At 41.4% G+C, this 25,115-nt stretch overlaps 1 protein-coding gene across 2 annotated transcripts in view; it reads right to left on the bottom strand.

The window, feature by feature from the left end:
• ddx42 (DEAD (Asp-Glu-Ala-Asp) box helicase 42) overlaps nucleotides 1–25,115 on the bottom strand; it is an 80,981-nt gene that overhangs the window by 33,296 nt on the left and 22,570 nt on the right. Inside the window, exons 5-11 of one of the 2 annotated variants that reach the window (XM_060848691.1) lie at nucleotides 23,786–23,822; nucleotides 19,410–19,556; nucleotides 13,833–13,937; nucleotides 12,362–12,481; nucleotides 10,573–10,749; nucleotides 3,277–3,405; nucleotides 1,632–1,731 (exon numbers count right to left, since the gene is read on the bottom strand). In XM_060848691.1, the coding sequence (XP_060704674.1) occupies nucleotides 1,632–1,731; nucleotides 3,277–3,405; nucleotides 10,573–10,749; nucleotides 12,362–12,481; nucleotides 13,833–13,937; nucleotides 19,410–19,556; nucleotides 23,786–23,822 (815 nt within the window). The remainder of the gene's footprint in view (nucleotides 1–1,631; nucleotides 1,732–3,276; nucleotides 3,406–10,572; nucleotides 10,750–12,361; nucleotides 12,482–13,832; nucleotides 13,938–19,409; nucleotides 19,557–23,785; nucleotides 23,823–25,115) is intronic. The other variant, XM_060848692.1, reaches the window with a different exon arrangement.

Below are 25,115 nucleotides of genomic sequence, written 5' to 3' on the forward strand. Positions count from 1 at the left end.
GTTATAATTGTACCAGCCTCCACCACTTCCTCTGGCAGCTCATTCCTTACATTCACCACTCTGTGTGTGAAAACGATGCCCCTTATGTCTCTTTCATATCTTTCCCCTCTCACCCTAAACCTATGACCTCGAGTTCTGGACTCCCCGAAGACAGGGAAAAGACTTTGTCTATTTATCCTATCCATGTCCTTCATAATTTTATAAACCTCTATTAGGTCACCCCTCAGCCTTTGACGTGCCAGGCAAAACAACCCTATTCAACCTGCCCGTATAGCTCAAATCCTCCAATCCTGGCAACATCCTTGCAAATCTTTTCTGAACACTTTCAAGTTTCACAACAGCCTTCCAATAGGAAGGAGACCACAACTGCATGCAATATTTCAAAAGTGGCCTAACTAATATCTAGTACAACCGCAACATGACCTCCCAACTCCTATACTCAATACTCAGACCATATCAAACACCTTCTTCACTATCTTATCTACCTGCGACTCCATTTTCAAGGAGCTATGAACCTGCACTCCAAGGTCTCCTGGTTCAGCAACACTCCCTAGGACCTTACAATTAAGTGTATAAGTCCTGCTAAGATTTGCTTTCCCAAAATGCAGCATCTTGCATTTATCTAAATTAAACTCCAGCTGCCACTTCTCAGCCCAATGGCCCATCTGATCAAGATCGGAGGTAACCTTCTTCGTTCTATACCTCCAATTTTAGTGTCATCTACAAACTTACTAACTATACTCCTGTGCTCACATTCAAATCATTTATATAAATGACAAAAAGTAGTGGAGCCAGCATTGATCCTTGTGGCACTCCATGGTCACAGGCCTCCAATCTGAAAACCCCTCCACCACCATCCTCTGTCTTCTACCTTTGAGCCAGTTCTGTAGCCAAATGGCTAGTTCTCCCAGTACTCCATGAGATCTGACCTTTCAACTGGTCTATTGAAAACCCCCATCCTCACAATCCACAACTTCATGAATATTCATATCGCCTGCAAAGTTACTAATCAGACCACCTACATTTTCATTCAAATCATCTGCACATATGACAAACAACAGTGGTCTCAACACAGATCCTTGCAGAACACCATTGGTCACAAATCTCCAATCAGAAAAACACCTCTCCAAAATTACTCTCTGTCTACTATGACCAAGCCACTTTTGCACCCAACCTGTGAACTCACATGGATCCCACGTGGCTTAATCTTCTGGACCAGCCCACCACAAGGGACCTCGTCAAATGTTTCAGAAAAGTCCATGTAGACAACATTCACTGCCTTACCCTCTTAGATTAAAGAATCTAAAATAATAACTTTAATATTGTAAATAAGCATTCACTTGAGCGAACTTGTATCTCCAAAGTACTGTGACAATGATGGTAGGAGAAGCATCAACAATTTGACAAGATGCATTTAAAACAGGGTTGTACAATCTGAAAGGAGCCCATTCAGGTCATCATTCCTGGCTCATTGAAGAATTCCTTCAATTATGTGAAGAAGTGTCCTGGTGTAAAATTACAGAATATCCTATTCAGTAAGATGTAAGGATACAAGAGACCCCCATGTTAATTTCACTAAGTCAACCAAAATTACATTTTTTTTTAACTTTTTACACATTTTAATCTCTTACCAAAGCCCATGTCAAACATTCTGTCAGCTTCATCAAACACCAAATAGGTCACTCTCTGGAGATTGGTGGCTTTCTTTTTCACATGGTCTATTAATCGGCCCTAGGGAAAAGGATAAACTAAGAAGGAGCAACCAAACTGTAATGTTCAATAATTTGTTTTGTGGTTCAGATGGATACCACAAATTTTGCAGCAATTTCTACATTTGGAATAATAATATGATTGGAATTTCAAGAGATATTTTATATTTAATTGTATGCTGTTATTCAAACATCAGATTTTTAAGTCTTATATCCGTCCTGAATTACCACATCAAGAAATATTTGACAACTACAGCAAAACTGACAGAAAATGGTAAAAATAATTCTCAATCTAACACAAAATGGCAGAGAGGTAACTTAATCAAGTGTCAGCCATGGCTCAGTTGAGAATAGTCGGTTCTGCTATAACATGTGTTTCTTCACTGCGAATTGAAGACTTAAGGCCGTTATTTGTAGAACGCTAACTTTCCTTACCTATGTTGGCTATAAAGCAATTGCCACCCCACTATTTTTAATGGCACGGCTACTGTGTGATTTTCTTGTAATGCGAGATCGCACAAAAACTGAACTATCATGTTATATTAGAATCAACTGTCCTCTTTTCTTTCAGCAGAAGTCGTTAGTTCAAGTCAGGTTTTGAGCACAAAAATCAAGGACGACACTTCAAAGCTGTCGTGAAGGGGTGTTCTCTCTTTTGATTGAGACGTTAAACTGCAGTCTCATCTTCCCTCTTAAATGGATGTAAAAGATTTCACGATACTATGACGGTACTATTCAGAACAAAAGGAGTTATCCCTAGTCTCTAGCCAATGTCTATTCCTTAATCATTATCACAAAACGTGATTTCTGTTCATAGGAGCTTATGTTCAAACTGACTTCCTTGCTCTCTATATTACAATAATTATAGTTCAATAATAATTAAATATCAAAAGTCACTTCTGCAATGTCCTATGCTTGTGAAAGGTGTCAGTACAAGCAAGGATTTATCGTTCTTCTTCGTGAATTCTGAAAAATGTATAATTTTAAAATCTAGATTTTAAGGCCAACTTTACAGAGTTATTTTTACAAATATATGGTCTAATCAGCTGCTCTTCAATGTTAACATTTTGTTTCTGTTTTAATTCATTCACAGTGGGGGGCAGTAGCCAGGCCAGCATTTATTGCCCACAGTAACGTGGCTGACTCTTCACTGCCTGTGGGTTACTGTAGGTCTCAAGTCACATGGAGACCACACTGGGTGAGGACAAATTTCCATCCCTGAAGGACATGAGTGACCCAGATGGGCTTTTATAACTGCCAAAAGTGAATTTAGAAAAAAATTTTTAATTCCAAATTTTTGTTGAATTCAAGTATCACCCACTTGACACAGTGGGATCTAAACCCATGCCCCTAGAACATTACCTGGGATTCTAGACTACTAGCCAGTGACACCTTCACTACGTCACTGCCTGTTAAAAGCTACTGACATTCCAATTTACAAACACTGTAGTGTACAGCTTTACTAATTTTGACAGTAGCAGCAATTCTGTTATTTACCCCTTTAATCACTGCACTAGAAAACAGTTGGTTACCAAATCCCTTTAGGTTTTCCACCTTTTATACTAACCGGTGTGCAAACGACAATCTCTGCCCCTTCTTGAAGAGCCTTTGCTTGTTCCCACATGCTGCCTCCACCATACACAGCCACTGACCTCAGGTTGTAGGCTTTTCCAAACTTCCGACATTCAGAATGGATCTGTATATTACATGAAGTGAATGAATTTAGTTTCATCATACAGAGAGACTTATAATCACATTATGCAAAGTGTATTTTAATGCAAGACCTTAAATTGGGGGCAGCTGTGACTGTAGTTGCTAAGTTTATATTATGAAGCACTAAAGTGGGCGACATGGTGGCACAGTGGTTAGCACTGCTGCCTCACAGCACCAGAGACCCGGGTTCAATTCCCACCTCAGGCGACTGACTGTGTGGAGTTTGCACGTTCTCCCCGGGTTCCTCCGGGTGCTCTGGTTTCCTCCCACAGTCCGAAGATGTGTGGATCAGGTGAATTGGCCATGCTAAATTGCCCGTAGTGTTAGATAAGGGGTAAATGTAGGGGTATGGATGGGTTGCGCTTCGGCGGGTCGGTGTGGACATGCTGGGCTGAAGGGCCTGTTTCCACACTGTAAGTAATCTAAAGTATGAAGTCGGACCTTCTAGTCACAAGTACATGACAAGCGTAACAAACCAAAGTGGAAGACTTTAAAGTCTGGACTAATCCAAAGTCAGTACAATAGACAACGAAAACAATAGTGAATTAAGGCACTATTTAAATCAGTATCAATGTATTTTTTTAAACAACAATTATGATGTAGAGCAGTGCAAATTATCATTCCCACCAAAGCTTTGGTGGTTCAATCTGTCAATGTGCAGCTGTAAAAACCCCCTTTTTATTTTTTGCTCAATTTGTGATTGTGGGCTGAAATGAGGGAAAAATGTTTCAAAAACCAAGGGCAGTTGAAGGTATTGAAAGTAAGATATCTGACACACATTGTTTACACAGGTGCTAGTCCAAGCAGTAGTAGAAGATACAGATGAGCTGGAGTCAATGATATGTATGGATGGATATTCTATGGGCAATAAGTAGCTGATTAATTACAGCTCAGGAGTCCATAGACTAATGCTAAAGGCCCTCTGCCAGCCAACAACTGTAAAACTGGTTATTAGTACTTGAACAGAAAGTAGCTTTGAACAAGAAAGTGAAAAGTCATCTGATCTCGACTGGCTCAGGAACTCTCTATTCTCTGTAGTAAAAGAAGTTAACCTGTTTATTGTTCCTTATGTGTTTGCTGTAAAGCTGTGACTTTTAACGGAGTCAGAGACCTTTTGTAAAGGTTAATCAGTCACTGTGTGCCTCCTGCAAACAGTCACAATCTCTGGAGAAGGATATCCAAGAAGCAGCCTTCTGATCATCTTAAGAACCATTTCAACAGATGCTATGGACAGGAACTACTGAAGTGCTTTCCTAGTGAGTTTTTTGAAGTAGTAACAAAGAGAATTGATGAGGGCAGAGCAGTAGGTGTGATCTATATGGACTTCAGTAAGGCGTTCGACAAGGTTCCCCATGGGAGACTGGTCAGCAAGGTTAGATCTGACGAAATACAGGGAGAACTAGCCATTTGGATATAGAACTGGCTCAAAGGTGGTGCTGGAGGGTTGTTTATCAGACTGAAGGCCTGTTACCAGTTGAGTGCTACGAGGATTGGTGCTGGGTCCACGACTTTTTTTCATTAACATAAAACGATTTGGATGCAAGCATAAGAGGTACAGTCAGTAAGTTTGCAGATGACACCAAAACTGGAGGTGTAGTAGACAGCGAAGAAGGTTACCTCAGATTACAACAGGATCTTGATCAGATGGGCCAATGGGCTGAGAAGAGGCAGATGGAGTTTAATTCAGATAAATGTGAGGTGCTGCATTTTGGGAAAGCAAATCTTCGCAGGACTAATACACTTAATGGTAAGGTCCTAGAGAATGTTGTTGAACAAAGAGACCTTGGAGTGCAGGTTCATAGCTCCTTGAAAGTGGAGTTGCAGGTAGATAGGATAGTGAAGAAGGCGTTTGGTATGCTTTCCTTTATTGGTCTGAGTATTGAGTACAGGAGTTGGGATGTCATATTGCGGCTGTACAGGACATTGGTTAGGCCACTGTTGGAATATTGCATGCAATTCTGGTCTCCTTCCTATTGGAAAGATGTTGTGAAACATGAAAGGGTTCAGAAAAGATTTACAAGGATGTTGCCAGGTTTGGAGGATTTGAGCTATGGGGAGAGGCTGAACAGGCTGGGGCTGTTTTCCCTGGAGTGTCAGAGGCTGAGGGATGACCTTACAGAGGTTTACAAAATTATGAGGGGCATGGATAGGGTGAAGAGATAAAGTCTTTTCCCTGTGGTGGGGGGAGTCCAGAATAGAGGGCATAGGTTTAGGGGGAGTAGAAACATATAAAAAGGACCAAAGGGGCAACTTTTTCACGCAGAGGGTGGTACGTATATGGAATGAGCTGCCAGAGGAAGTGGTGGAGGTTGGTACAACTGCAACATTTAAGAGGCATTTGGATGGGTATATGAATAGGAAGGGTTTGGAGGGATATGGGCCGGATGCTGGCAGGTGGGACTAGATTGGGTTGAGATATGTAATCGGCATGGACGGGTTGGACCGAAGGTCTGTTTCCATGCTGTACATCTCTATGACTCTATGACTAGTACTTCGCTCTGGCCAGAATGTCCGGGGATGAACTTAGAACATAGAACAGTACAGCCCTCTATACTGCTCTGACCTTTTATCCTACTTGAACTAACCTGCAGACCCTTCATTTTACTATCAGCCATGTGCATATCCAAGATTCGCTTAGATGTCCCTAATATATCTGACTCTACTACCACTGCATTCCATGCACCCACCACTCTCTGAGCAAAGAATCTTCCTCTGACATCTCCCCCTACATTTTCCACCAATTACCATAAAATTATGCCTCCTTATGATAGACATTTCCTTCTTGGGATAACAAAAGTCTCTAGCTATCCTCTTTATCTCTTCCCCTCATCATCTTGTCCACCTCTATCAAGTCACCCCTCATCCTTCTTCGCTCCAATGAGAAAAGCCCGAGCTCCCTCAACCTTTCTTCATTAGACATGCCCTCCAGTCCAGGCAGCATCCTGGTGAATCTCCTCTGCACCCTCTCTGAAGTTTTCACATTCTCCTAATAACGAGGTAACCAGAACTGAACAAAATATTCCAACTGTGGTCTAACCAAGACTTTATAGAGCTGCAGCGTAACCTCGCAGCTCTGAAACTCAATCCCCCTACTAATGAAAGCCAACGCACCATAAGCTTTCGTAACACTCTATCAACTTGGGTGGCAACTTTAAAGGATCCAAGAATGTGGACCCAGGATCCCTCTGTTCCTCCACACTGCCAAGAATCCTGCCTTTAACCCTGTAATCTGTATTCAAATTTGATCTTCCAAAATGAATCACTTCACACTTTTCCAGGTTGAACTCCATCTCTCATTTCATGTCATTGGCAAATTTACTGACCCACACTTCTACTTCCTCATCCAAGTCATTTATAAAAATCACAGAGTGGAGCTCCCAAAACAGATCCCTCCAGAACACAACTGGTCACCGAGCTCCAGGCTGAAATCTTTCCATCTACCACACCCTGTCTTTTACGGGCTGGCCAATTCGGTATCTAGACAGACAAATTTTCCTGTATCCCATGCCTCCTTACTTTCTGAATGAGCCTACCATGGGGAACCTTATCAAATGCCTTGCTAAAATTCATATACACCACATCCATTGCTCAACCTTCAATGTGTTTTGTCACATCCTCAAAGAATTCAATAAGACTTGTGAGGCATGACCTGTCCATCACAGAACTATGCAGACAATCTCTAATCAAACTATTTTCCAAATAATCATAAATCCTGTCTCAGAATCCTCTCCAATAGTTTGCCCACCACCGATGTCAGACTGACTGGTCTGTAATTCCCAGGATTATCCCTATTCCCTTTCTGGAAGGAGGGAATAGCATTTGCCACTCTCTAATCATCCAGTACTACCCCAGTGAACAGGAAGAACGCAAAGATCATCAACAAAGGTGCGGCAATCTCTTCCCTCACTTCCTGTAGTAACCTTGGGTATATCCCGTCTGAGCAATGGGATTTATCTGTCCTCATGTTTTTCAAATTTTCAGCACACCCTCCTTAACATTAACCTGTTCAAGCATATTTGCCTGTTTCATTAAGAACCTTTCCCAGCTCCTCCAATTCCAGGCACAAGTTCCCTCCACTATCCCTGACTGGCACTCCCCTTACTCTGGCCATCCTCTTGTTCCTCACACAAGTGTAGGACGCCTTGAGGTTTTCCTTAATCCTACCTGTCAAGGCTTTTTCATGCCCCTTTCCAGCTCTCCTAAGTCCATTCTTCAGTTCATTAGGGCTATCTTGTAACCCTCGCGAGCCTTGTCTGATCCTTGCCTCCTCAACCTTAAGTAAGCTCCCTTCTTCCTCTTGACTAGTTCCACATCTCTTTTCAAGGATTTCTTGACACTACTATCCCTTCCTTGCCTTAGTGGGACAAACCTATCCAGCACTCGCAGCAAGTGCTTCCGAAACAACCTCCACATTTCTGCTGTACTTTTCCCTGAGAATATCTGCTCCCAATTTATGTTCCACAGTTCCTGCCTAATCGCTTTGTAATTCCCCCTCTCCCAATTAAATACTTGCCTATACTGTCTGCTCCTATCCCCCTCTATGACTATAGTAAAGATCAGGGAGCTGTGATCACTATCACCAAAATGCTCTCCCACTGAGAAATCTGACACCTGACCTGGTTTGTTTCCTAATACCAAATTCGGCCTACCTACATACTGTGTCAGGATTCCTTCCTAGACACACCTGACGAAATATGCTCCATCTAAACTATTTGCACAAAGGTGTTTCCAATCAATATTAGGGAAGTTGATGGCACCCATGACTACAGCCCTGTTACTTCTGTACCTTTCCAAAATCTGCCTCTCAATCTGCTCTTCCATACCTCTGTTGCAATTGGGGGAGTCTACAGAAAACTCCCAATAAAGTGACTGCTTCCTTACTGTTTCTGACTTCCACCCATACTGACTCAGGAGACAAATCATCTTCGACAACCTTCCTTTTTGCAGCTGTAATACTATCCCTGATTAGCAATGTCACTCCCCCACCTATTTTACCTCCCCCATTTTTCATTTTGAAATACCTAAACCGTGGAACATCCCACAACCATTCCTATTCCTGTGATATCCAAGTATCCCTAATGGTCTAAGTGCATTACCCTTATTCCTGACACTTCTTGTGCCAATATAGACACACTTCTACCCATCACACTGATGGGTTTACCTATCAATTGTCTATTCTTCCTCACAGACTCTCTACATACTGTAGCTGCCTGTTCACCAGCTACCACATCCTCTGATGCTCCGGTTCCGGTTCCCATTCCCTTGCCAAACTAGTTTAAACACTTCTCAAGAGCTTAAGCAAACCTCCCGCCCAGGATTTTGGTGCCCCTCCAGTTCAGGTCCAGAGGATTTATCCGCCTTAATATGTTTTAAGGCTGCAAACACCTCTTCTCTGCTAGGCATACAGTCCAAAACATCCCCATTTGTTTCCCTTATTTCCTTAGCATCATTAGGGATCATCCTCAGTAAACATGGAGGACAATTATTCATTAAAAATCTCCCCAATCTTCTGTGGCTCAACAAATAGATGGCCATGCTGATCTTTAAGGGGAACCCTTTTACTCTTAAAATAGCCACAGAACCTCTTTAACCTTACCTGCCAATCCACTTTATATTCTCTTTTTGCTTCCTGATTTCTCGCCTAAGTGTGCTGCTACACTTTTTATAGTCATCTAGGTATTTACTTGAGCCTGACAGCTTAGACCCAATGCACGCTTTCTTCCCATTCCTGACCAGAGCCTCAATATCTTTCGTCAGCCAGAGATTCTACACCTGCCAGCTTTTCCCTTCACCTTTACAGGGACATACTGTCCCTGGACTCTTGATATCACACTTTTCAAAGCCTCCCATTAGCCAGTTGTTCCCAATCCTTCAAACAGACTCACCCAATTGACGTCTGCTAGATCCTGCCCAATGGCCCCAAAATTGGCCCTGCTCCAGTTCAGAACATAACCTGTGGACTTATCCTATCTTTATTCATAACTAGTTTAAAACGAAGAGAGTTATGGTCACTGGACCAAAATTGCTCTCTGACTAACACTTCAGTCACTTGCCCAATTTTGTTTCCTAAGGGGAGGTCCAGTGTTTCACCCTCCCATACAGGGCCCGCTACATATTGATTTAGGAAACCTCCTTGCACACATTTGCCAAATTCCATTCCATCCAGGCCTTTTATGTGCTGTGCAGCCCAGTCAATACAGGAGAAATTAAAACCTCCTACCAATACTCGTTTATTATTCCTACAGATGAAGTAAATAGGCTGGATTTTATTGCGGACTTTGGGATCCTAATGCTGGGGCCAAATGCGGTCTCAAGCTCGTACTGGCTATAAGTGGTCCATTAACACAAGCTACCCAGAGATGCTTTTCTAACTGTTTGCCCAGAGTTCCATGTTCTATTATAGCCCTCTATATTGGTTCATTGCATATTTAATAAAAGAAACCATGACCACAGCTGATAGACCATCAACGTACAGACATTGCACAACCATGACCAATCAGCTCAGCAGATCCACACACTGGTCTGCAATGCATCGTACACTCCTTGCCCTGTACGCTGCCAACATTCTAGCAATGGGCTCCAGCTATATCAAGGGTCTGACAGTCATCTGCAAAGTGCTCTCAGTTGGCATCTGATCTGATCTAATTTGTGCCAAGACAGCAGCCACTTTTCCAAGAAACCTCTGTTCTGAAGTAAGGCCAGAGGGAGGAACATGCAAGAAATCATTATGCCAGCCGGTAGTTAGAAACTGCTGTCGTGCCTGCTTCCATTTCTTTGTAAAATCCAATTTAATGTTTCACACTTGGCCATTCATCACAATAATTAATTTGATGTCTTCTTTCGCAGATTCTGACTGGCCTGTTGTTTAGGTTTGCAACACTTTCAACTTTGGCTTTAATGGAGAGTGATCCTTACCTTATTTCAGGTACTTCTGTTGCAGATTTGTACAGGAGAGTTTTTTTTAAATTAATACCTCAGCCTTAACATTCAAGGACAAACTTTTACAGAGTAAAGAACAATTATTTCATAACTCAAAAATCTTTGAACTTTGAGAAGCCACTGCATGCAAAGCTCTGTTTCTAATTGATACTGCATTAGCTACCTGCAGTGCAGAGGCAGGACCCAACTAGATTAACATTGTTGATGGTACCTGTTGACAAAGTTCTCTGGTTGGACAAACAATCACACCAATAGGCCCATCCCCAGGCTCCAGCTCCCTCTGGTCCATGATGTGAATCAACATTGGCCAGATAAATGCTGCGGTTTTACCACTCCCAGTTTTGGCAATTCCGATCATGTCTCTGCCACTCAGTGCAATGGGGACGCCCTGTGTTCAAACATACATATATAGTTAGCACTGTGCAGTTAACCTTTTTCTAAGAATCCTGTGAACTAAGATTGTAAGAAATTGAAGGCTTTTGTTTTCAATTTTGGTTTGTATGGATGAGGAGATGTGCCAGTCAATCAAACACGCTATTTCAGACATTTAGTGTTAGTATCAAGCATTATCTAGCCTGGAGAACATCGTGAAAAACACAGCAAAGTTTCCTCTACTGTGCACCAATCTTATCACACAGCTCAATTTAAAAAACAGCCATTGCTCCATCATTTCCAATGACACTGCTCAATTTGTTCCAAGTAACGTTACAGTAGAGACATTTTTAATCATGAGCTCAGATCAACAAGGACAACACTGACAGATGCCCTTAATGTTTCTGGCATTTTCAGTTTGTATTTCAGATTTCCAGAATTCATATCATTTTGCTTTGTCCTCAAGGTAATCAACTTGAACAAGAATAGATCACATGACTTAAACTTGGAGCAAAGCAATTTTTCATAATGTAATACTGAAATGACTTATTGCTAATGAAAATCCATTGGAAGGGAGCAAAAGAGAACCAGATGCTATGCAAAGAATCTATGGGACAACGTAGGAGATTTTAGCTTCAGGCTTAAAACAAAAGAAGAGCTTCTATTTTAGGCAGGTGGATTTTAAGGAGATAGAATCAACGTCAATACAGTACTGGATGAAGGCAAGTAGAGTGAAAAATGAAAGTGATGTGGATGTTACTTATGAATAATGAAACTTTAAAGTCTAATTTTATAGTAGAAATGGGCATGATAAAGGGAAAAAATGTTTATTTAAATCAAAAGCTAAAGTAAAAAAATCAGATAAGAATCAGTCAAAACATTTGAAATTAAATGATATAATACACGTTGACTGTCATTTATTGGTAAAGAGCAATGTTTCATCTAGCTTGGGCTGCTAAGTCATTAGTAACATTGGCGTCATCTAAGTGCCATAAGTTCCCCTTGATAGGCAATGGCATCACCCCATCCCCCCATCACTATCAAGTGGTTGATCTGAGGGATGTCATTAATCAGAAACTGAGCTGGACTAGCTATATAAATACCATGGCTACAACAGCAGGTAGGAGGATTGGAATTCAGCAGCAAATAACTCCTTAAAGACTGGATGTAGGTTTGCTCGCTGAGCTGGAAGTTCATTTCCTACAAAGTGGGCCTCCGGGCGAAGCACTGTTGATAATTCCTGCTTTTTTTTAATATGTTTGGGTTCAACCCAAACATCTGGAAATGAACCTTCCAGCTCAGCGAGCAAACCTACGTCCAGAATTTCAACCTGAGCTACAAATCTCAAAACTCCCTAAAGACTGTCCACAAGGGACAAGTCAGGGGAGAGAGATGGGATATTTTCCTACTGCCTGGATGAGCGTAGCTCATGTTGGATGAAAATTTTTGGGCTCCCTTTTATGCGGACTGCCATTCTATTTTCCCACTCTTTCGTTTCTCGTCTTAATTTCATCTTCACTTCCCTTCTCAATTGATCATAGGTAGTCATTAATACGGAAATGTGATTGAGAACAGTCTCTTATATTTGTAACTTCAGGTATACAAAAAAAGGATGACAAAGTTCTTACCTGACACTGTATTGGCGTTGGTTGTGTATATTCTGACTTTCGGATTTGATGCATTAATTGCTCATCAAAGCCAAAGTGAGCAAAACTACTGCAAGGTTTTGGGGGATCAGCTCCAGAGACCTGGGGAGGAAAACATTCAATTCTATTCAATACTGTTCAAAATACCTTATGGCAAACAAATTCCGGTCATCAACTTCAGGACAGACTTGTTTTGATAGCTGACTTTTTTCTCTTTAATTACTGTAATCTCTTTAAAAAATGTACCTGAAATGTTGAAACAGTGATTGCAGCAAATCAACAATTCAAACATTACAGACATGTAACTATGCAAAATTACATGGAACGGAATTATCCGGAGAACCATAACAATACAAAGCTTAAAAAGACTTAATCACACTCACTTTACTAAATATACTGCAGCTGACTTAAAGTACTTCACATAACATACATTTAGTAGTAATATAGCATAGCTAATAAGGAGTGGACAGTAAGTGTTTCACATAAAATTCGGCAGTGTTGTTGGAACAGAAAAGTCAATCAACACACTGAGTTGATTCCCTGTCGGGTTGAAACATGGTCTAAAATTCAATGATGGCAACCTTCCTTTCGGTGCAGACGAACACAATGTGATCACTCATTACACGAACATAAAACGAGCAACACAGAAAAGATTTATCCCGCGCAGTAATCTGTAAAAATCCAAGTGGCCAAGAACTATTTAAAGTAAAAATTAACAATTAATAACAGAAAATAATTAACTAACCAATATTTACAATTTCTTCCTCCAACCTATTTTTTTACCTTCCCTTCTGTAATACTAATCCAATAAAATGCCCAATTAAGATTTACAAAACAACACTTATCTCAAAACCATGCAGCTTTTGTGCTTCTATTCGGATCTTCCTGTGTCGCCTTTTCTTCTTAGGAATTTCTGTGTTACAGGTTACTGTTCGAGAAAGTACTTTTAAGAGAGCTATTTTTTAAGCAGTCTGATTACAGGCTAGGCTTGACAGTTCTCTTCTCAACTGTTCAATTTTCCACGGTCTTATAGCCCCAAAGCATCAGATTAGGTCAATGGCTTTTAAGATCGTCAATATACTCAATTCAAACTTGATTGGAGTTTGGTATGTTTGGGGGTATAGTTTAAACTGACTGGCCTAATTCAAACCTGCTTTTTGTCTCCAGGCAACGAGCTAATTGAGTTGTTCAACCAAGTAACACATTGAGAATAACTGGTATTGTGTCCAGTAGTTCTGCTGCTTTTAACTCTCTTAAAATATACCCACATCTTCATTTCAGCTAATCAGAGAAAACATTCAGCAGATTGATCAGCATCGATCAAACTGCTACCTGAATTCAAAGATTAGGTGCTCACTTCCTTATGCAGATTCAGCTGATATTTTGAACACCACAAAACAAACTTTTCATTTATCATACTGCAAAGTATAAAGACATAAAATTCTAAACTTACTCTCAAATTCAGTTTCTGCCGGAGTTCAGCTAATGGTATGAGTGAAAGTTTCACCAAGTCTTCATGTTCAATGTAGAAATTCTTCTCAAATGGCTGGTACTCGATCTAAAAGGATTTAGAAGTGACTAGCATCACCTGGCTCATTCCAACATGATATTAAAAGTCACAAACAACTAAAATCTGACATTTATCTTCTGTAAAAAAAACTTCTCGCATTTCCTCAATGCAATGCAGTTTTCTATCAGTGACCAACAATTCACGAAACATTCACTAGTTTGGGGTTAGTTCACCCAGGGGACTGTGTGGCTAGTTTTTGATACAAAGTGATGCAACAGCACGGGTTCAATTTGCATACCAGCTTAAATCACACGAATGCTGTCTTCTCAAGCTCGCTCCTGCTTGAGGTATGGTGACCTTTAGGTTAAACTTGCCAACAGTTTCTCTCTAATGAGAAAGCAGCTTCTTCTGTGACTATGCCAACTTGCATGTTTTCACTAAATTAAGATTAGATTACCTACAGTGCAGAAACTGGCCCAACTGGTCCACACCAACCCTCTGAAGAATAACCCATCCAGACCCGTTTCCCTCTGATTAATGCGCCTAACACTATGGGCAATTTAGCATGGCCAATCCACGTAACCAGCACATCTTTGGGCTGTGGGAGGAAACCGGAGCACCTGGAGGAAACTACGCAGTCACAGGGAGAATGTGCAAATTCCACACAGACATTCACCCGAGGCTGGAATCGAACCCGGGTCCCTGGTGCTGTGAGGCTGCAGTGCTAACCACTGAGCTACTGTGCTGCCCCCAGCTCTCTAGATTAGTTTTAGCCTTACAAATGGTCCAAAGCCATTTCAGAAGACTTGTTTTTAAACTGAGCTTCACACATTTACCCAATATCTTTGTCAAGAAGATGGGTCAGCCAATCAACAAATGTACTGAAATTAACTGTTAAGAAAGTAAGCAGCGTAACAGAGGGAATGTTAACTGGACTAATAATCTACAGGCCCTGGTTAATGTTCTGGGAACATTGGTTTGATTCCCATCATAACAAATAAAATTTGAATTGAATAACAAACAAATCCAAAATAAAACGCTTGCCTAATGAAGCGAGTTAGTATGTTCAGGAGGAACTGCATCAAACTTTCTTCATCAGTCAACTGCTTACAGCTGATGCCCCACGTCAAACAGCATCATATAGAAAAGAATTTAATAGAATTCAACAGACACACAAAGAATACTGGAGAAACTCAAATCTGGCAGTTATCGGGACAAAGAAGCACAGTTGGCGCTTCAAGTCCAATATGACTCTTTCAATCCAGTATGATTCGAAACATTAACTCTGCCTTTCTGTCCACTGATATGGCAAAACCTGCTGAGTTTTTCCAGCATTTGTTTCAAATTTCCAGCATCACAGTACTTTGCGTTTATTTGCCAGATACTACGCATCTTGGAAACTTTTCATACAGCCTTACAACACAGAAAGAGATCATTTAGCCCATTCTATCATCAAGCACCTATCTAACCTTGCCTCATTTTCTGACATTTGCTCACAGCAGCGTATGTTATCGCACTTCAAGTTATCATTTAAATACATATATGTTGCAATCATCACTACTTCTGCCAGTTTTCTCCAGACATGCACCAATCTAGTTAGAAAAATATTCCCCCTTAAATCCCCTCTAGACTTCCTGTCCTTCATCATAAAAAAATGCACCTTCGTGACTGATTTGTCGAAGAGGAAAAGTTTCCTATCTACCCCATCGTCTCCCCTCATAATTTTCTACCCCTCTCTCAGCCTTCTCTGATTTAAGGAAAACAACCCCAGTCTATTTAATCTCTATTGATAACTAAAATGCTCTAGCCATTGTAATATCTTCATAAATCTCCCTTGGCACTCTCTCATGCTTTCACATCCTTCCCATCTTGTGACTACCAAAATTGCACACAGTACCCCAGCTATGGTCTAACTAACTTCTTGCTCAGCTTCATCATAACCCTCCCATTCTGATCAATCATATTCTCCCACTATCCACACAGAGCATATTTGTCTGCTCTGCTGCCTTCAAGGATCTGTGGACATGTACACCAAGGTGCTTGTAATTATGTGCATTTTCTAGGGTCCTACTATTTGTCTTAGACTCCCTTGCCTTGATTGATCCCCTAAAATGCATCACCTCATACTTTTCAGGATTAAATTCCATGTGCCATTGCCCTGCCCATCTACTCAGTTTGTCTATATTTTCCTGCAGTTAAGGCTTTCCTCTGTACTATTTATTTCACAATTTTCATGAATTTTGAAAACTTATTGATCAGACAGAATCTAAAAGTTAAAGTTCTAAATTGGATAAAGGCCAATTTTGATAGTATTAGGCAAGAAGTTTCAAACGTTGATTGGGGATGGATGTTCACATGTAAAGCGATGGCTGGAAAATGAGAAGACTTCAAAAGTAAGGTAACAAGAGTCCAGAGACAGTATGTTCCTATCAGGATGAAAGACAAGGCTGGTAAGTGTTGAAAATGCTGGATGACTACAGAAGTTGAGGTTTTGATCAAGAAAACGAAGGAAGCATATGCCAGATTTGAAACCAGAGATCAAGTGAATCCTCAGAAGAGTGTGAAGGCAATAGGAGTATACTTAAGAGGTACATCAGGAGGGCAAATAGGATTAAGAAGAATCCAAAGGGATTTTATAAATACATTAAGGACAAAATGGTAACTAGGGAGAGAAGAGGGCCCCTCAAAGTTCAGGACGTGGAAGGTACAGGATGTGGGGAAATAGATGGTAACATCTTGAAAAATGCCCATATTTGAGGAGGTGGTGCTGGATGTCTCAAAACACAAAAGGTGGCTAACTCTGGTGGGGAGCTAGAGAGGTGATTGCTGGGCCCTTGCTGAGATATTTGTATCATTGATAGTCACAGGTGAGGTGCTGGAAGACTGGAGGTTGGCTAACGTGGTGCCACGATTTAAGAAAGGTGGTAAGGACAAGCCAGGAAACTATAGACCGGTAAGCCTGACATTGGTAGTGGGCAAGTTGTTGGAGGGAATCCTGATGGACAGAATTTACATGTACTTGAAAAGGCAAATACTGTTTAGGGACAGTCAACATGGCTTTGTGTGTGGGAAATCATGTCTCACTAACTTGATTGAGTTTTTTGAAGAAGTAACAAAGAGGATTGATGAGGGCAGATATGGACTTCAGTAAGGCGTTCAACAAGGTTCCCCATGGGAGACCGATTTGTAAGGTTAGGTCACAGAGAATACAGGGAGAACTAGCCATTTGGACACAGAACTGGCTCAAAGGTAGAAGATGGAGAGTAGTGGTAGGATCAGTGTTGGGTCCACAGCTTTTCATCATTTATATAAATGACTTGGATGCGAACATAGGAGGCATTGTTGGTAAATTTGCAGAGGACTCTGAAAATTGCAGTGAAGAAGGTTACCTCAGAGTACAACAGGATCTTGATCAGATGGGCCAATGGGCTGAGGAGTGGCAGATGGGGTTTAATTCCGACTAATGTGACGTGCTGCATGATGGAAAGGCAAATCAGGACAGGACTTATACACTTAATGGGAAGTGTTGGTAAACAAAGAGATCTTGGAGTGCAGGTCCATAGTTCCTTGAAAATGGAGTCTCAGGTAGGCAGATAGTGAAGAAGACATTTAGAATGCTTTCCTTTATTGGTCAGAGCATTGAGTAAAGGAGTTGGGAGGTCATGGTGTACATGTATAGGACATTGGTTAGGCCACTTTTGGAATAGTGTGTGAAATTCTGGTCTTCCTCCTGTAGGAAGGATGTTGTGAAATGTGAAAGGGTTCAGAAAAGATTTACAAGGATGATGCCAGGGTTGGAGGGTTTCTAAAGGGAGAGGCTGAATAGGCTGGGGCTGTTTTCCCTGGAGCGGAGGCTGAGGAGTGACCTTATAGAGGATTATAAATCATGAGGGGCATCGGTAGGATAAATGGACAATGTCTTTTCCCTGGGGTGAGTGAGTCCAGAACTGGAGGGCATGGAATTCGGGTGAGGGGGAAAAATTTAAAAGGGACTTCGGCAGCACCTTTTTCATGCAAAGGGTCGTATGTGTATGGAATGAGCTGCCAGAGGAAGTTGTGGAGAATGGTACAATTGCAACATTTAAAAGGCATCTGGATGGGTACATGAATAGGAAGGGTTTAGAGGGCTATGGGCCAAGTGCTGGCAAATGGGACACAATTAATTTAGGAAATCTGGTCGGCATGGGTGGGTTGGACCACAGGGTCTGTTTCCGTGCTGCACATCTCTAGGACTCTATACTTCTTCCATTCATGTCTGTATTATTAATACGAACAAGGGACCCAGCAGTGAACCCTAAGGTGTGCCAGTGGTCAAAGATGTATAATCACAAAAATACTCTTCAACCATCGCCTCTGTCTTCTGCCACAATGAAAATTTTGGTTCTAATTTGCCAAATTGTCTTGTAAACCATGGGCTCTCAACTTCTTGACCAGTCTCCCATGCGAGACTTTGACCTAAGCCTTCCTAAAGTCCAGGTACATCCAGACATTATTCACCTCCACAAAATACTCAATTAAACATGTCAGACAGGATTCCCCTCCAATGAAGGTTTGCTGACTATTCTAGATTAATCCTTGCCTGCCTAAATAGAGATTAATTCTGTTCCTCAGAAGTTTTTTCCAATTGCTTTTCTACTATTGATGTTAGATTCACAGGCCTGTGATTCTGTGTTTTATCCCTATCACCTTTCCTGAATGATATCATCTCTGCCACCTCTTCTGTCCAGAGAGAATATTAAAATTAATGTCAGGCCCCGGCATTATTCTTGCCTCCCACAGCAGCCTGGGGTCTCTCACCTGGGTCTGCAGACCTATCCAATTTCAGTCTGCTAAAACTCCTTGTTTGTCTGGCCTTTCAATTGTCTTTTGTTCGAGCACATTTTCTTGGATTTCTATACCTACATTAGTCTTCTCAATCTTGAATACAGATGTAAATCAGCAATTTAAAATCTCGTTTATATTTTCTAACTCGCCACACAGTTTGTTGTTTTGGTCCCTAACTTTCTCCCTGGTTATTCTCTTTCCCCTAATGTACTTAGAAAATGCCTTTGGATTTTCATTTATTTTATCCACCAACGTTTTTTCATGGTTTCTCTTCGCTTCGCTAAATTCTTATTTAAGTAACCCCTGTACTCTCTGTATGTACTTCCGGCATTCTGAGCCTTCAGTATATACCATAACCTTCTCTTTCTTTTCTTGTCCAATCCAATACATTCCTTTCAATTTAGGTTTCTCCAGAATTTTTGGTCTACCTTTACAGCAACACAATGGCTTTACACTCTATTTCCTTTTTGAAATACTCCTGTTGCTCCCATGTAGATTTTCCAACAAGGAGCTGTCTCCAGTCCGCTTTGGTCAGATGTCATTTTATCATTTGTAAATCATCCTTCCCCCAGCTCAAAACTTTTATTTCCGGCCCATCTTTGTCTTTTTCCATGACTACCTTAAACCTTACTTAGCTATAGTTACTATCATTGCTTTCCCACTAACACTTTTACCACTTTTCAAGTTTCCACTTACCTCAGAGTGGTCAATAGGAGGCAATGGATCAATGACTTTTTTTAGTGGAGGAATAGGATTACCATCACTGTCATATTCAATATCATCTTCCTCCTCCTGAATCACACCAGCATTTGGATTTTCAGCCATGTACCGAAAATAGGCTTCCTGCACATAAACGTAATCCACAAGTCAAACTGGAGAGAGAACGTAACACTAACTCAGTGTCCTGCATGCTTCCCCTACCTACATCAATCACCTGGAAAATTCAATACTTTCAAACTTTATTCATAAAGTTGACTGTACATTCAACATAAAAACGATAGCGTAAAAATTATTTGAAAAGGCACTCACCCTGAAATGACAAGCATTGAAATCAGTAATGTAGTGCCAGTCAGCTGCCATAATATTGTTAGCTGTGGTATTGTGATTGAGGGAAGCATTTTCTCCTTGAGTTGTGTGTAATAAAATTAACAACCTGTGCTTTTGTAAGAATGTTGAAACACATACCACACACTCAAAGGAAATTTCTCACTGGTTTATAGTAAAACCTAAAAATACTTTTATTTACATTATTACCACAACAAAATAACATTCTAATGTTCTGGAATTTCACAGAAAGTAACAATTTGTGATTTATACATGCATATGATAAAATAATTACTCTTAAAATATTTTGACAGGATCAGCCATGCATGTTCAGTATTTTCTGCGTTTTTCCTTTCATTTGTTCTTCCAGCATTGTTTTGTTGTATTGCCCTCACTACTCCAATCTTGTTCCTCATTTCTTAATCAGCTAACCTTGACACCTTTACTCTTATATTTTGGCAGCTCCCCTACCTTTCCCTCAATATATACATTTTGTTTCCTTCAATGTGTGCATCTTCCCTCTTTCAACCCTATTTGTCTCAATATTTCAGTTACTATTCATCCTCATCTCATCTCATCATTTCCTCTACTGCAGTCCCAGCATGTTATTGCTTTTCATCAGTTTTTTCTCCTCTCTATTGGTTCCTTCTTTTCATCTCAATCTCAGCCTCATCGCAAATCTCCAATTCCTGATCATTTATCCCTCAGGCATTCCACCGTATACCCTCCAGACTTAGCTTTTCTCTCCACCTCTGTATTCCCTATATATATTCTGCATCTCTTGTTCACTTTCTCTCTTTCCTCACTTTACAAGCATCTCTGTTGCTACTTCAGCAACACTTGCCTCTTTCACTGAGCTGTATCTCATCCAACCATTCCAGGCACTCAGGGAAGCATTTTATGGAGTTGTCGAGGGACCCAACAGCCAGCTGGAGGGTAGGTGACACACCCACTCTCTCCAAGATCATATGTGGCCCTCTTGTGCAGACGGTGTTCAATTTCCCCTCCCACGTGATCGACGATGCCCTCCAGCACATCTCCTCCACTTCTCGCACCGCCACCCTTGAACCCCAACACTACAAAAGCAACAAAGACAGAACCACCCCAGTACTCACATTCCACCCCAACCTCCGGATATGTTGCATCATCCTCTCCCATTTCTGCCACCTACGAACAGACCCCACCACCAGGGATATATTTCCTTCCCCACCCCTATCTACATTTGGAGAGACCATTCCCTCCATGACTCACTTGTTAGGTCCATGCCCCCCAACAACCCACCCGACATTCCTAGCACCTTGCTCTGCCACTGCCAGAAGTGCAAAACCTGCACCCACACCTCCCTGCACACCTCCGTCCAAGGCCCCATAGGATCGTTCCACATCAGGCAGAGATTTACCTGTACTTTCATGCACATCCAATGTGTCCATTGCTCTCAATGTGGTCTCTTCTACACTGGGGAGACGGGATGCCAACTTGCAGAACATTTCAGAGAACATCTCTGGTAGACACACACTAAACAACCCCCATCACCCTGTGGCTGAACACTTTAACTCCCACTTTAACAAGAACATGCAAGTACTGGGCATCCTCCACCGCCAAACTAGCCACCTGATGCCTGGAGGAAAAACGCCTCATCTTCCACCTTGGGACCCTCCAGCTACACGGGAGCAATGTGAACTTCACCAGTTTCCTCATTTCCCACCCCCCAACCTTATCCCAGATTCAACCTTCCAACTCGGCACCACCCTCTTGAACTATCTTACCTGACCATCTTCTTTCCAACCTATCTGCTTCACCCTCCCCTCTGACCCATCACCTTCTCCCCCACCTTCATCTACCTATTGCATTCGTAGCTACCTTCCCCCAGCCCCAATCCCCTCCATTTATATCTCTGCCCCCTTGGGCCACCCCTTCATTCCTGATGAAGAGCTTATGCTCGAAATGTCAACTCTCCTATTCTTTGGACGCTGTCTGGCCAGTTGTGCTTTTCTAGTACCACACTCTTCAATTCTGATCTCCAGCATCTGCAGTCCTCATTTTATCTGACAGTGTCCACTAGCAGGCCTTCCCCAGTATCATGGCACAGAATGAATGTGCTGCCCTCTTTGAGCCATTCAATCAGAAGCTGGCGGCTCTTTTGCTCACCAGTGTCAAATGGAAGGCAGAAACTACAGCAGCCAAGATCCATGATTGAGGAGCAACCCAAGCCAGAGATGCTTCATGGCAGGGGGCACTTTGCAAGATGGCAGGGTAGGAGGGTAGGCAGCATGAGATTAGATTAGATTAGATTACTTAGTGTGGAAACAGGCCCTTCAGCCCAACAAATCCACACCGACCCGCCAAAGCGCAACCCACCCATACCCCTACATTTACCCCTTACCTAACACTACGGGCAATTAGCATGGCCAATTCGCCTGACCCGCACATCTTTGGACTGTGGGAAGAAACCGGAGCACCCGGAGGAAACCCATGCAGACACGGGGAGAATGTGCAAACTCCACACAGTCGCCTGAGGCGGGAATTGAACCCGGGTCTCTGGCGCTGTGAGGCAGCAGTGCTAACCGCTGTGCCACCGTACCGCCCACAAATGTGAATGTGAGTAGCTCTCACCTGGTACCAAACTTTCCAATGCCAGGTCTTTTGATCAGCACCAGAGGACAATGACCCCCTCAGCAGCCTGTAGTTTCAAGTCCTGCTTATTACATGGTAACAGGCCTGCTCATGGCTGGCTTATTACTGGCAGGAACACGAAGTTCTTTAGTGTCATATTTAGACATAAATTGGTAGTTAGGTGCAAGTCCACCCATGGGCCTTCCCACTGAAGAGTTAAGTTTGACAGAGGTGGGATGCTTGCACGACTCCCTCCCACCTTCAAACATGCCATGAGAGGGGACGTAAAATTATCACTACAACTTTGAGTTTCATTTGCACACCTTCATTTCCATGCCTTAATGCCTCTCACCTCTGGCTTGCTCTCTCTACACTGCACCTCTACCCACTCATTTTACATCTCATCGCTCAATTTTACTTTTCTTAAATGTGAATTTATCCCTTTGTCTCGCTTACTCATGTCCCTGCTTATTTCAGTGATCACTGCCTGGTATGTGTGTTCAGATGCGGTTAGGTAGTAAAAACAACACATCCAGCTGAGGGCAAATACTCTACATGATATCAATCAGAAAAAATTACTTTCACTGCTATCCTTTGAGAATTTTTTTGAGTAAAAAAATCAGAGTTCATGACAAAACTATGGCATTATAAAAACACAATTATTAATATTGCTTCTTGAGCTAGTTACACCTACAATCAGACAGATCACCAAAAGCAAATCAGACAGTGTGGCTAATAAAGGATCTATCTTTTACTTGGTACTTCAGAGAGGTAGCACAAGGGGGAAAGGCAAACAACATGCATCGACACTTTCATGATACAAAAAGCATAGTTTAGCTTAGTTCACTCATCCCTTTTGCTCTTTGAAAACAATAGGGCCTGCTAAATGGAAATAAAGCACTAACAACGCTGTTTTTGAAAATAAACTAATTGGAGGACAGGAATACCAATAACAAAAAAAATCACTTTACAAACAGATTCTTACACTGCAGCCTAGAGTTAGCACCAAGTCATTGATATGAATCGGAGTTGATACGTTGAGCTTTTTTCCTCATCAAAAAATCCTTTCAGTGATGAGTGGAATTCTGTCAAAGCATCTGGCAGGAGCGATAGTCCATTGACAACTTCTGAATCACAAGTGAATTACTAAGAATGTCAATTTAGGGCACCACTAATAACTAGGTATTTGTGGTCCAGATGGAACAGTAAAGCAGAATTCTCTTTAACAATTTGGACCTGACTTATTGAAAAACCTCAAGACACAACAAGGTGGAATTAAGCACCTCATGGGAAAGATATGGCTGCATACCATGATTTGATTCAGACCAAAGGCTACAGTGAATGAACAATAATCTGCATTATTTGTTTAAAAGGTTATTTTCAGTATATTCAAAAAAGACAACTCAATAACTCACATGGTCATCTTCCTCTTCAATGTCATCCCTTATACCCCTGCAAAAACAAAGGGAAAAACCAACTCCCTACAAGTGTTCAACAGACCCAGCGCAAAAGGCAGCAAAGCATGAAATGATTACAGTGTGAATACCCAGAAGTTCCTGATATTTTGAACATCTTTATACATTTTACACCTGTTTTAATCAGGGAATATAAGTAACAAATTGGTTCTTCTGCTCAAAATAAAAACTGAAAAAACTGTAGATGCTGTAAATCAGAAACAAAAACAGAAGTTGCTGGAAAAGCTCAGCAGGCCTGGCAGCATCTGTAAAGAGAAATCAAAGTTAACGTTTTGGGTCCAGTGACCCTTCCTCAGAACTGACAGTAGCTCGAAAAATGTCAGTATATATGCAGAAGATAGGTGGGCGGAGGGGGTACAGATTAAACAATAGATAGGGAATAGAGCCCACAGAGAAAGATGAACAGTTGGACAGAAAATAATCTGGTTGGGAGGGCGAATAGCTGTTAGTTCCTAACAATAGTTAATGTGTAATGGCAGACTGTTTGATAATAAAGTCTGGTGTGTGTGGTAGGGGGCAACGACATGGGGGACTTCAGGCCCTAAAATTATTGAACTCTATATTGAGTCCAGAGGGCTGCAGGGCCCTCAAGCGGATAATGAGATGTTTTTCCAGCTTGCTGAGCTTCACTGGAATATTGCAAGTCAGCCACAAAGAGCCGTCATTAACAGCTACTCACCACCCAACCGGGTCGTTATAGACTCCATTGTCTGTCCAACTGTTCTTCTCTCTCTTTGGGTTCTATCCCTACCTATCATTTACTCCTTATACCCACCCTATCTTCTGCATTTAAACCAACATTGTCCTAGTTACTATCAGTTCTGAGGAAGGGTCATTGGACCTGAAACATTAACTTTGATTTATCTTCACAAATGCTGCCGGACCTGCTGAGTTTTTCCAGCAGCTTCTGATTCTTCTGTTCAGTGGATTTGCAAAAACATGGACATTTCTGTGCAGCATCTTTCATAAGGGACAAATTTTAATTACATAAAGGTAATAGTATTCTACAAAGTAATTCTGGCTGACACTTTATTGATTAATACCATGTTACATCAATCAAAAATAATACTCTCGAATAACATTTATTGTTGTGAACTATCAAATGAATAATCTGGATATTATTATTATATTCAAATTGCAAAAATTACAACTATGAAGTGTTGCTGAAATAATGGTTTAGTCAACCACAGTTCTTAGTAGCTTCAGTGTTACTTTTGTTGAGGAAAAACAACAAGTTGATTTCGTTTCTACACCTCATCAATATTTAATA

This window comes from Hemiscyllium ocellatum, chromosome 32 (assembly GCF_020745735.1).
Source record: "Hemiscyllium ocellatum isolate sHemOce1 chromosome 32, sHemOce1.pat.X.cur, whole genome shotgun sequence".
NCBI lineage: Eukaryota > Metazoa > Chordata > Chondrichthyes > Orectolobiformes > Hemiscylliidae > Hemiscyllium > Hemiscyllium ocellatum.